At 43.0% G+C, this 12,670-nt stretch overlaps 2 protein-coding genes across 2 annotated transcripts; one reads left to right on the plus strand and one right to left on the minus strand.

The window, feature by feature from the left end:
- Positions 1 to 218: 218 nt before the first annotated feature.
- On the plus strand, positions 219 to 911 carry LOC311497877 (phospholipid scramblase 1-like; the record flags this gene model as incomplete). The annotated part of the gene is made up of 1 exon (XM_084558243.1): positions 219 to 911. One exon carries the CDS (start codon positions 219 to 221, stop codon positions 909 to 911), a length of 693 nt encoding a protein of 230 aa, XP_084414369.1.
- Positions 912 to 4,738: 3,827 nt separating this feature from the next.
- Positions 4,739 to 12,670, minus strand: LOC311497908 (galectin-9-like). Its single transcript, XM_084558286.1, has 8 exons — positions 12,154 to 12,670; positions 9,154 to 9,242; positions 7,955 to 8,159; positions 7,566 to 7,685; positions 7,333 to 7,455; positions 6,740 to 6,828; positions 5,361 to 5,517; positions 4,739 to 5,276 (listed from the first exon to the last, which is right to left on the minus strand). Exons 1-8 carry the CDS (start codon positions 12,187 to 12,189, stop codon positions 5,130 to 5,132), a joined length of 966 nt encoding a protein of 321 aa, XP_084414412.1. The 5' UTR covers positions 12,190 to 12,670; the 3' UTR covers positions 4,739 to 5,129.

A 12,670-nucleotide genomic window follows, 5' to 3' on the forward strand; every position in this document is an offset into this window, starting at 1 on the left:
GACATTTATTGCAGTCTACAGAATAACACATTTTTATATTAAAAGACACAATGTACTCTATTTATTATGAACTGTACGTTCAGGTAGAACAATATGGCAATGCCTGAAGTACCTGTGTGCTATGTTTTTCTTTGCAGGCACATCCAAATAATATCTATCCAGCTCCAGTCAACCACGGAGCAACTCATCCTCCACCATACACACTGCCTCCTCCTCCGATGCTGATGCCCATCCCCGGTCAACCTTCAGGCTACCCACTTGGACTGGAATACCTGGCTCACATTGACCAGGTCCTGATCCACCAGAAAGCCGACTTGGCCGAAATGATTATCGACTGGGAGATGAACAATGCCTACACGGTAAAGAACAGTATGGGCCAGCAGGTGTTTGTGGCTGTAGAGGAAAATAACATCTTCACCATGCAGGCGTGTGGCTCAGCTCGACCGTTCACCATTCACCTCTACGACAACATGAAGCAAGAGGTCTTGACCCTAATTCGTCCACTTAAGTGCTCCTCCTGCTGTTTTCCCTGTTGCCTTCAAGAGCTGGAAGTGCAGAGCCCTCCCGGGAACCCCATCGGCTTCGTCGAGCAAAACTGGCACCCTTTTCTCCCCAAGTTCACCATCTTTAATGAGGCGAGGTCCCCCCAGCTGAGCGTCAAGGGGCCGTGCTGCACCTGCAGGTGCATGTCTGACGTGATCTTTGAGGTGAGGTCTTTGGATGAGTCGACGGTTGTGGGTCAGATCAGTAAGCAGTGGGGCGGCTTCATGCAGGAAGGCTTCACGGATGCGGACAATTTCGGGATCTCATTTCCCATGGACCTGGATGTGAAGATGAAGGCTGTGATGGTGGGAGTCGGCTTTCTCATTGATTTCATGTTTTTTGAGACTAACCCGCAACGCGATTCATAAAAAACAAACAAACAAAAAAAAAAACTAAATATTGGTTATATTATCATTTATGTGGGCTGTAAATTATACGTCATTATAATTATAATAAGTTGTGTAACGACTAAAGCTATTGACAGTTTACCTTGTTTACTTGTGAAACTGGAACTTTTCCAAAATGAATACAAAAAACTGCATTTTCTTCTCTGCAGCATAAATGATAGACAAACAAAAATATGACCAAAAAGTTAACTAGGTTCTTACAATTATACTTGCAACCACACAGTATTTTTAAACTGCTGCTGCTAATCTACACACATCTAAGACATATTTATGAGTCACTGACTCAAAAGGCTACCATGAGGGGTGTTGTAGACTCTTTGGGTTTCCACTTGATCCAGCCTATCGTATTTGCTGAGATAAATGTCTCAGCTAATACACAGACTCCATGGCATTTGGCACAAAGAATCTTGTTACCTTCAGGGTGGATGGTAATAACTTTTGGTAATTTCTGGACAGTTTTTCTTATTTTAAATGTTTTGCAAAACATATTCACTTTACAGTTATTTACTGAATACGGCCTTTAACGTGAAGGTAATCACGCCCAAACTGAAGGGTTTTAGGAACTACAGCCTTTACTTTCAAAGGACGAAAACGACCCGACAGTTGGCCCAAATGTTGTTTTATTGTCAGATGTTTGATGTCCCTGTATTATTCTTCACCAGTTCAAGAGGAAACAGCATGAAGTTGAGTTCAGGGGCCATATTCCTAAAGATTCTTAGTGCAAAGAGTTGGTCCTAGTGGTCAAATTTTAAGAAAATTCTTAGTATCATGATGTTTTCTAAGAATTTCCCCTCAAAGTTAAGAGTAGATCCTTGTAAAGATAAAAGGTATTCATAAAGAATCTTAGTTCCTAAGGTGAGATCTGTTAAGAGCAGGGAGGAGGGCGTTTAAGAGGCTTAGGAGTTTCTTAAAGGGGAACTACTGTTTTTTCCAACCTGGACCTTATTTCTGGCATAAAATATGATCGTTTACTCACCCATATAACTTTTTTGTAATTCGTATTCCTTCGGGAGATAATTAGATCAGCGTATATCCATATAGTGGGAGTGACTGGGGCACCGAAACGCAGCCTCTAAATAACGCATTATCTGCCGCGAAACTCGTTCATTTCACCAATATTTTGTTATCATACGCTAGTGCTATTCCCCGTTGACTCCGGAGTTACCTGTTATCATCATCCGGGGTCTGTAGATTGACCTACAAACCCCGGATGATGTCTCCTAACCTGCTATGGTTCGTCCACAACCTCAGAATCGGAAAAATATTCAGCCATGTTGCAAAAAACTATCAGTAGCAAATTACAGGTAAACAAGCTGACTGGCGCTCAGAGATGACATCATCATCCAAGTCAGAAGTCATCATCCGTGGTCTGTAGATTGACCTACAGATGCTGCATTTCGGTGCCCCAGTCACTCCCACTATATCGATATATGCAGATCTAATTATCTCCTAAACAAATACAAATTACACAAAAGTTATACGGGTGAGTAAACAATAGTATTTTATGCCAGAAATGAGGTCCAGGTTGTAAAAAACAGTAGTTCCCCTTTAAGCAGAAGAGTAAATGGCGGAAAGGACTAATTTATCTGTTGTGCTATATCTTCCTGTGCCTGCTTCTTGGCTTGTAGTGTGACACTGGGGCCAAATCTACCTCTCAAAACATTTTTATTCTCATTGACCAACTGAGCCAGAAGCAAAACACTGTTCTTCTGTCCAGTTGGGTTTCCTGCTCCTTTTCTTCTCCGTTGCTGTTCGGTTTGTGGAAGATCTGAACGCCAACCAACACAGCTTCTTATAGGCCGGTTAGCAATCACAGAAACTGATGAAAGCTGAGCCATTTTACCCTCGTTATTACCAAATGGATGAAGTGCAAAAAAAAAAGTGCATGGTAAATGAATGAAAGCAAATAAGTATCAGTATCAGCATGTAAATACTGTGCAGATGGGCTGTGAGTTTTCACACATTTTGTAGGATAATTTTAAAGTACAGTTTACTGTGTATTTAACAAAGACTTCCTTTTTATGTAAAAAAATATTCATAATTACAGTCTTCATAGAGATTTGATTCTATGATTATGTCTATTGATTTGACAGTCCATTCCTGGCCCATTATCACAAAGTGTATTTTTATATAGCTTTTTTTTTTTTAAGGATCAATCAGTCACACCTTTTGAAAGGATGACTCGTACCTAGCAACGGGGTCAACAACACCTCGTCACTTAGAGTTTCCTTACTCAGAGTTCTCTGGAAATGTTCTGGAATAATTCCTAAGCTAAGACTCCTTGATAGGAATGTTTAGGCTAAGTCAGGAGCTCTCTGAGAGGATTCCCAGAAGCCCAGGAGTTCTGGTATTTGAATTCGGAAGCTGTTGCCGTGAACCCCAAACACGCTTTCCATTGACCTCTCTGTGCAAGGGAAACAGACCACCCTTACACCGCAAAAGCTAAATAAATGTATGAGAGGGATAACAGGAAGACTAGTGACCCGGACACAGTTTAGTGCAGTCTGATTTCCTCTTTTTTAAGAAAAGGAAAAAGAAGGCACTGCTCAGCAACATAAAAAGGAAACTGCTGGAACAGCGCTCTTTGGACAGATAGCACTAAGATCACCTGATCAAGTTCACTTGTTGAATAAAAACTGAAGCCATAAAAAAACCCCACAACAATCATCTAGCCTTGGATGTAAATACCCCCAAATTAAATCTTGAGAATCTGCACTTTAAGGCCACTTTAATAATTTGACTGTACCTTAAATACGTTAACTTACGTAGCAAAAACTGTGTCATGGACTTGGCTGTATTCCTCTGGTATCAGTTGCGCATTACAAGGCATTTACTGTTTATGTTTGTATCTTGTTATATAATCCACCTCCCCTCTGCTGTTCTCGATTAGTAAAGGGTGTTTATCTCATGGTGGCTGGTCCGTTTCCCTAAGCTTAAGTACAAGAAACCTATAAGAAAAGGCAACAACCATGGCTCTCATTCTCGTTCTCTCCCTCTCCTCCTTCCAGCAATTGCTTGAATTTTGGTTGCTTGTGTTCTGGTGTTCAATACAATGTTCTGCTGGGAAAGTTTTTTGTTACTCAGACATGTACCACCCACCTTGACCAGACCAGGCACCCCCACCCCATAGAAATGACCCTCCTTGATGGCGCCTGACACAAGCACATACACAAAAACGGTTTAGGAACAACTCAAAAACCATGAAAAACAGCACAAGGTGTTGACCTGGCCTCTAAATTCACTGGATCCTAAACTAATTAAGTATCTGTGGGATGATCCACAGAGGCCCCTCCCCTCAACCCATAGGACCCAAAGGCCCCCCAATAACAACCAGACAGCACAGGACTGATTATGTTCGTATCTTGTTATATAATCCACCTCCCCTCTGCTGTTCTCGATTAGTAAAGCGTGTTTATCTCATGGTGGCTGGTCCGTTTCCCTAAGCTTAAGTACAAGAAACCTATAAGAAAAGGCAACAACCATGGCTCTCATTCTCGTTCTCTCCCTCTCCTCCTTCCAGCAATTGCTTGAATTTTGGTTGCTTGTGTTCTGGTGTTCTTGATGTGTCTGTTTTGTTTTGTTTTTTGGCCGTTTTGTTTCTCTTTGGTTTAGTTCTGCTTGTACAGATAAGAGGGAAAACACCAGGCCCTACGGCCCTTTGTAGGTTTACTTTCCCTTTCCTTATTTTTGGCCGGCCCACCGGTTTTAGTAGTTGTGGTACTTGTTGTGGGGTAAGAAACGGAAGGAATCACTTTTTGTAAGAGGAAATAATTTGTCCACACTTGCTGTCATACTTCAGTTTAATTAATGATTACACAATTAAGAGACGGCTTAACAGTGCACAATTCCAGCTTTGGACAATTGTACGTTGTAAGCAGACTTCCATTTGATGTTGATTGTATTCCTTGTATACAGTGACTACTGAATTCAACCAAACTGAACTTCACTTATGAACTCACTGGACCTGTGTGTTCAAGAAATGTGTAGCGATTAAAAACAGTATAAAAAAGGGGATACTATTATTTGCAGTACGAATAAGCAGAGGGTAAATAAACACTGATGAGTACATGATCTGGCAATGATCTCATTATGACATGCAATAACTGTGTGCTACGGTGGTCGCGGTAATGGAAACCACGTGGCACGTAGATGTCATGAGCAGCCACAGGTCATGGATCTCTACACGACCACGGAAGTCAGGCTGACATCGCCCTCAATCTCCAGGGAGGTAATGTGCTGCAGAGGAGTGAAGCGGTGCTTGTAGTTGTGAGCCTGCATCCCATTGACCACAATTCTAAAGGCGTGGCTCTCACAGCAGATGGTCAGCTGAAAGAAATGAAGATCGGCATGCATTAATCTTTAAAGCACTTGGTCGATGCGTGCATTCAGCAAAGTGTTGGGCAAGCATACCGTGAAAGGCTGCCCCTTGCGGAAGGGCATCGCTCCACCACGCTCCTCAGAGCCCCACTGCTCCCACTGCTTGGTGTTTCGGACTACAGTGTTCTCGCTGAAACGTGGATTGTAATGCAGAGCAATGCCTGACTGATGGCTAAGATTCACGTGGAACCTGAGAGGGAAACACAACACATCAGAGACTCCTGGTTCAATTTCTTAAAAGGAACTACACACATTTTACGAATAAAAGAACATTTAAGTTGTCATTTCACCAGTGAGAAGAGTTGTACACCGATCAGCCACAACATTATAACCACTGGCAGGAGAAGTAAATAATATTGACATTGACATTGATCTTGTGACAATACAATGTTCTGCTGGGAAAGTCTTTTGTTACTCAGACATGTACCACCCACCTAGACCAGACCAGGCACCCCCACCCCATAGAAATGACCCTCCTTGATGGCGCCTGACACAGGCACACACACAAAAACGGTTTAGGAACAACTCAAAAAACATGAAGTATGCAGGTGTTGACCTGGCCTCCAAATTCACTAGATCCCAAACTGATCAAGTATCTGTGGGATGATCCCTTCAACCCCTAGGACCCAAAGCAGGCCCCCACTAACAACATCCCCTGTTGCCTGACACCACAGGACACCCTCAGAAGGCCCACGCCCATTCTCTTTTGGAGGCACAATGGAGGCCCATACAATATTAGGCAAGTGGTCATAATGTTACGTCTGATCGCAAGGGCTTTCACACTGGATTCATAAATCAGCATTTTTCCAGTAATGTGAAGATGGTGGCACTGTGTTTTAACTATGAAATCGAGATTATGGAAACTAGTGACATTACTTTGGTGGCTCATCAGTAATATTTCATAGCACAATCATTGCAGATACAACAACTAGGCACCGTGCACACAAACCACCACCAACCATCTATTGAGATCTAAGCATATAAAATACAGACCGTCACCAAGAGAGACAATTTCTGTCCTACATTGTGTATTCCATAAAACCCTCTGGGGTAGATTTGATTTGATTTGACCTGTTGTAACCGGTGGGAAGTTCAACAGTTCATAACAACGATTAAGTTACCAGAGGATGTGTACACTGGGAAGACTGCCGTTAACACTCACTTTCACTTCTCATTGTGCAGAAACTGAAACTATGCCTACAACACACTGCAACCTCTCTTTTTAGCAGAAGCTGTAGCTGTTTGCGCTGAGTCCATAAAGTAATTCTCATCTGTGCTCAGTTCTTCATTTCCTCATCATTCCGACCTACAATGAACGGCCTTCAGTCTTGAGGAGTAAAGTTACGCTGCTGTATTTCTACCACGACGGCCTCAAAGTGAAAATCAACAAACAGCTGGTGATGAAGTCAGACCTTGTGGCATGAGGGGATGCAGTTCCTTGGATTGTGATGGTCCTTCCGGGTTTGAGTCCACCACTGATGACAGTCTTGTACGGTACAGCCTGCACAGAGAGGGAACAGGAATTATGTAAAGACATCCGCGCATAAGGCAATCCTGTTCTAATCAAGAAGTTTTATTGTGTTTTGTAGACCACAAAAATGGCGCTTTGCGGTTAATATTCAACTCACAAGAATATTTTAAAAGATGCGTATAAACTTCGCTGCATATAAAAATTCTTGATTGTTTTTTAATGTGCCTTCTATGGACACAATCTTCCCAATAGGAATAATCACAGGAGGTGACATTACAACAGAAAGTTAACATTTTGACACAGTTTTGCAGTTTCTGTAAACTGGCATTACCATTTCAATTAAATATTTCCTACTTTGATCAAATTATATACAGTTTATCTGCACTAGCTTGTGGTGGAGACTTGTGTCTCAAAACCGGGACATATGAAACCAAAGCCGGTGGACAGACAGCACAAGAAACTGAACTCAAACAATAAGGCTGAAATAGCAGCCATAGCAGCTTCAACTGGAACTCCACCCTCTCTCATACTCACAGGCACTGCGGGGGGAAATCCGGGCATGAATCCAGGCTGAGCGGGAAATGCTGGACAAGAGGGAAAAGCAGGCTGGTTGGGATAGGCATGTGAAGGGAACGCAGGCTGCGCAGGAAACGCCGGCTATGTGGGGAATGAAAACAACGAAGCCGCTTTAATCTCAGTTCACTCATTTGTGACACAAGCACTGACATACAGTACACACAACACAACTGAAGCAGAGATGTCCTCACCATGGGGTTCTGGAAGGTAATGGAAGCAACTTGTACTTTCCCATCTACGGAGATGGTGTCCACGTGCTGAAATGGGATACGGTGTCGGAACTCCATGAAGTGGCAGCCGTTGACGTTCAGCTGGAGAGACCAATATGTCATTATTCTTGTATGTTTCTCTGGTTGGTTTATTGGATGTATACACAACATTCTCACACTGTCATGGAACAAATCAACCCAGCTGAGCCAGGTTGCAATAGCTCCACAGAGCAGTTTGTTTCCAGAGTGAACACACGTGAACTACCTAATAATCATATAACCGAGCAATTTACTTGATGTGTCTTTGGAAAAGTGCTTCTCATCCTCTATACTTTATTTCAGGTAGGTAGACTGGGAAAAGAAAAACGGACCTGGTAGGAATCACGAGTGACAGTGATGAGCAGGTTAAAGGTGGAGCCAGCAGGGAACGGAGAGGAGTACTTCCTCTCTTCGGGCCCCCAGCTGCCATGCTGGAAGGTGTTGGTGACCACGTAAGCCTGGCCGTCATAGCGTGGGTTAACGTGGAGAGCAATGTCCGCACCGTGCCCGGAACCACGCTGTAAATTCACGTGGAACCTAAAGACAAACAGGAGCCATTATTTTATGATGTACTCGTTGATTTCCTGACTTTTTCTTTTGCTAATAATTGTGTAAAAATTGCCCTCTGGATTATTTTGACCACAAATGGTGCAATAGCCTGCGCCTTTGATTTCACGTTGGCTAAAAACATGTTCTGAGAGCTCAGACACTTTGAGGTTTGACCACAAAATCTAATGTGTTTTACCTTTGAATCCAAGTGGACTTGTTTTTACAATCCTTCTAACTCTTTCTAGCTTTTGTGTGTTCTGCTTTAAACTGCACATTAATGATTACACCAAGGAGCTACTGTAGTATCCTGCAAATCATTACCTGTTTTGCTGTGCCACTGTAGGGAAGGAAGGAGCGAAGTTTAGGTAGCTTCCCTCCATGGTATTTGCACATGGAACTGAATTAAATACTAAGGGAAGTACGTCCTTCAAATCTTTTGAGATTCTTTAATTATTGTAACTTCTGTTATATAGAAATAATCAGACATAAGAGGGGGTTACAGAAAATGCTATCAAATATTAAAATACAGTAGACAGAGCCTCTAGGGAGTTTGGGAGTGTGAGTCAGTTTCTGGGGAATCTACATGGAAGTGTGTGAGGGTACACGTCAGCCTTTTGGCTTAAACCCTGGGTTGTCATAACACCGGCCAGATTTCTGGGAGACGCACCAACCAAAGTGGGATGGATGCCGTCTCCTTCCTGATAGGGCCAGCCTACTAGAAATCTAGGGAGGGCTCCAGAGAAATCTAGAACATAGTTGTGGCAATGTTTCACACTGATCCTACATTCATTTTAGTGACCTCCGTTTGGCATGACCAGGTCTTGGTCAACAATCTTTTAACCCTCGAGTCCAAATGAACGTTTGTGCCACATTTGAATTCCCTCAAAGTGCTCATGACCTATAACACACCACATGTATAAATAGTCTGGATTTGCATGGTCACGAAATGCAGCAGATAACAAAGAAACGGGAGCAGTCGGACCTGTCGGCTCCAGGCAGGACTCGTCCACTGACGGTGATACTCTTCCCCTCGAACAGACCGCCATGGATCGATCCAATGAATGGGATGTGCTGAGGAAGGACAGAGCAGATTAGTTTACGAGATTCTGCTGTGGTTCTGCGTGAGGTCGCGTCCCTCGCATCTGTCTGCCTCTGGCCACTTGCCTACCAGTTTATCTGGTAGTATTGTTGTCATGCGTTAAGCCCATTACCTAGCCTAGCCTATTTCTTGCAAAAAACATCCTCATATTCAATTAGTAACAGCACTAGAATTACCTTTATGGATCAGAGACACTGATTCCCACCAGAACGAGGTTTTCTATTGTCATAGCACAGCATTGCACGTCATATCTGCAGGTCCACTAAAACTTTCATTTGCACGGCCTTTTGTAATTCAACCTGTGTGGCTGCGGCTCGGCAGATAGAGTGGGTTGTCCACGAACCAGAGGGTTTACCCAGGAAAATGAACCAATATGACATATCTGTGATGCCCAAGAGTAAGTGCACGTGAAGGTTTACAAGTTATTGTCAAGGCCAAATTACAGTCCATCTGTTTAGAAGTGTTATCAGTCAATACGTCGTTTGGTAGTGCGGGTAGATCGCATGCCATTGACAAAAAGTTTTAGATGTTAATTTATCTGTTGCACCTCCACAACAAACAGCGAGTAAAACGTCTTTCTTAAAGGGACAGCGCTATTTTTCTAAAGGTGCAGTACACCATTTTTTCTCAATAAAACTAAAACGAAAAAATGGATAGCGCCTTTAACACTGTAGCAACAATTAGCCCCTTGACGCCGAGTGTCGCCAGTTTGCTAAAACACACCACTTGCACTCAGACTGCAGCCGAGATAACGCATGTATTCCTCCAATGCCGGTTTGTGCTCATTCAGTATGTACCTAGGAACCTTTTGCAAGCACTAGTTTCTTGACGAGGTTACAAATCCACAGTCGGCAGATTGTGAACAAATGGTGGAGATTTAAAAACTCCTGTGGAGCGGCTGACCAACAAAGATTACCCCAAAAGTGAGACACATAATAGTGCGAGAGGTCATCAGGGCAACCTCTAAGCAGCTAAGGGCCTCTCTCACATCGGCTAATGTTAGTGTTCATGAATCCACCATCAGGAGACACTGAACAACTATGGTGTGCATGGCAGAGTGGCCCAGTCTGCCTATCTGTCTTCTGCTAAGCATCATGTGGACAAGCCAGAAGACTACTGAGAAGATGTCTTGAGAACAGATGAGACCAAAGTAGAATAGTTTGGAGGTGAATGTTTGTTTTAAACAACACTGCACTCCAGCATCACAATCTCATCCTGTCCGTGAAACATGGGGGTGGTAATGTCCTTGTTTGGGCCTGTTTTGCTGCATCTTTGCCAAGGCGGCTCGCCATCATTGATGGTCCAGTGAATTCTGATTTACACCAACAAACTATAGAAGAAAATGTGAGGACATCTGCCTGTGAGCTGAATCTTGAGAGATATTGGGTCACGCAGCAAGACAACGAGCACAAGCACACAAGTGGTTCTACAAGAGAACGTCTGACCTTAAGCCAGTGGAAATGTTGTTGAAGGACCTGAAGCAAGCAGTTCATGTGAGGAAACCCACCAACATCTCAGAACTGAAATGGTTCTGTACTGAGGAATGTGTTAAAATCCCTCTCAGCTGCTGTGGATTACTGCTCGGTCATATTCGATGCATCCCTCAGATCACATTAACGAAAGTGTGCCAACGACAACAACACATAAAACTTCTCAGGCAATTTAGCTTGACTGAAGGATGACAGGAAACTGAGCTAGTCTGTGGCATATTGTTTTCATCGCACCTACTTTGTCATTGTCTCTTTCCAATTTCCTCCTGACTAGACACAGGAAGGTCTAGGCACTTCCTGTCCCTGTTCTGCCATTAGTCTATTATTCAAATACAGAGAAGGAAAGAGAGATCTGGCCACCAATAGTGCATGTCGGTGACATGCACAGGTCCTAACTTTCAATGTTCTGCCTTTCTCAGGTAGTTTGCTTTCCACCGCACAATTATATTCCATCAGGGCTGTCGTACCTTGTGGCAGCAATAGATTAGAAAGAACCTGTACATATAGAAGAAGTTTCTTCGAGAAACTCTACAAATACAGCAGTCCAATATAACACCTGAGCAGGATAACCATTTTTTCTTTTCTTGAAACAGGAACTCCCCAAACTACTGTCTACTGATCTTATCTTATTAAAGAAATAGCAGTTAGTTGATTAAATACTGATCCAATGTCCATTAATACCGTTTGTTTCTCTTGTTGAACAGATGCTGACACAAAAAAAAAATTGGCGCTGAAAGGACCTGTTGGCTCTGTGTATTGAGCAATAGTAGAGTATTCGGAGCATAGAGGAAAACGCTGGCTTCATTTTAACAGTGGACAGTCACATTGCGTGGCGGGTTTGTACGACAGACACACAGATGTGCAGAGGAAGTCCGCACCAAGCTGTTATGTGAATTATGTGTAGTGACGGCTGCATGTCAAGATACACTTCTAGTTCCTGTAATGACTGCCAGGTCGAAACGGATCTGGCTCTGCAATAAAATGTCTTACAGACAAAAAGAAAAAGCTTCCACCACAAGGTGAACATCAGCGTGCAGATGTTTCTTTAAAGAGGCAAAGTTAATTTAACATAACCTCCATAAGTGTGCAATGGAAGGGTGTACGAATGGATTTATTTAACTATTTTTTTTTTTTCTTTATAGCACGTAAAAGACGCAAAACTGTGCGCTCCTCTGCCAGTAACACGGCGGATCAGTGACGGAGCTTTAAATTATGACAAAGTCAAACCTAGACGTCGGTTTGGCTGCGCCTTCTTCCGCCAGCAGCCAAGTAACTGGACTGAGGTCAGACAACCACCGAGTTGTCCTAGAAAACCTGCACCCCTCCTATTTTCTCTAAGAATAATAATTAAAAAAAAATACTTACTAAAATTGCACAGATTTCAGTCACTTACTGGGTTGTAAAAAGGGGACTGCTGATGAAAAGCCATTGTCCGACGCAGAGGCAGTGCAGCTTTGCAGGGTTGCAAGGTAAACGCTCTCGACTTCAAAATGGGAGACTTTCACTTGCAAGGTTTTTATACTACAGATAAGTTTCGATTTCCCTTAAGTAGGCGGTATTTAAACAGGGAGCCTTGTGCCAGCAAACGTAGATAAGAGTTAACGGTCCATATGTAACTCAAGAATATGTTTTCGCCCTCTTTAATGTGTGGATAATGTTTCAATGTGGACAAACTGCGTGATATGCGCGGTGTTGTGCTTGAGTTATTGTGATGTCGAGCAGAGGCTAACAATGTATTGTTGTAAGAGAGGGCTCTTCGTTTCCTGTAAGAGGGGTTGGCTTATAAGATGTGGCGTTAGATGGGAAGGAGGATGCATCATCCATATGCGTCGGTTCCCTGGAATAATAATAGGCTGAGGGTCGTGCATACAGCGCTTTTTTGCCTATTGGTACCCAAGTAGCACATCTCC

The sequence above is a fragment of the Chelon labrosus genome, assembly GCF_963514085.1.
Source record: "Chelon labrosus genome assembly, chromosome: 13".
NCBI classification, from domain to species: Eukaryota; Metazoa; Chordata; class Actinopteri; order Mugiliformes; family Mugilidae; genus Chelon; species Chelon labrosus.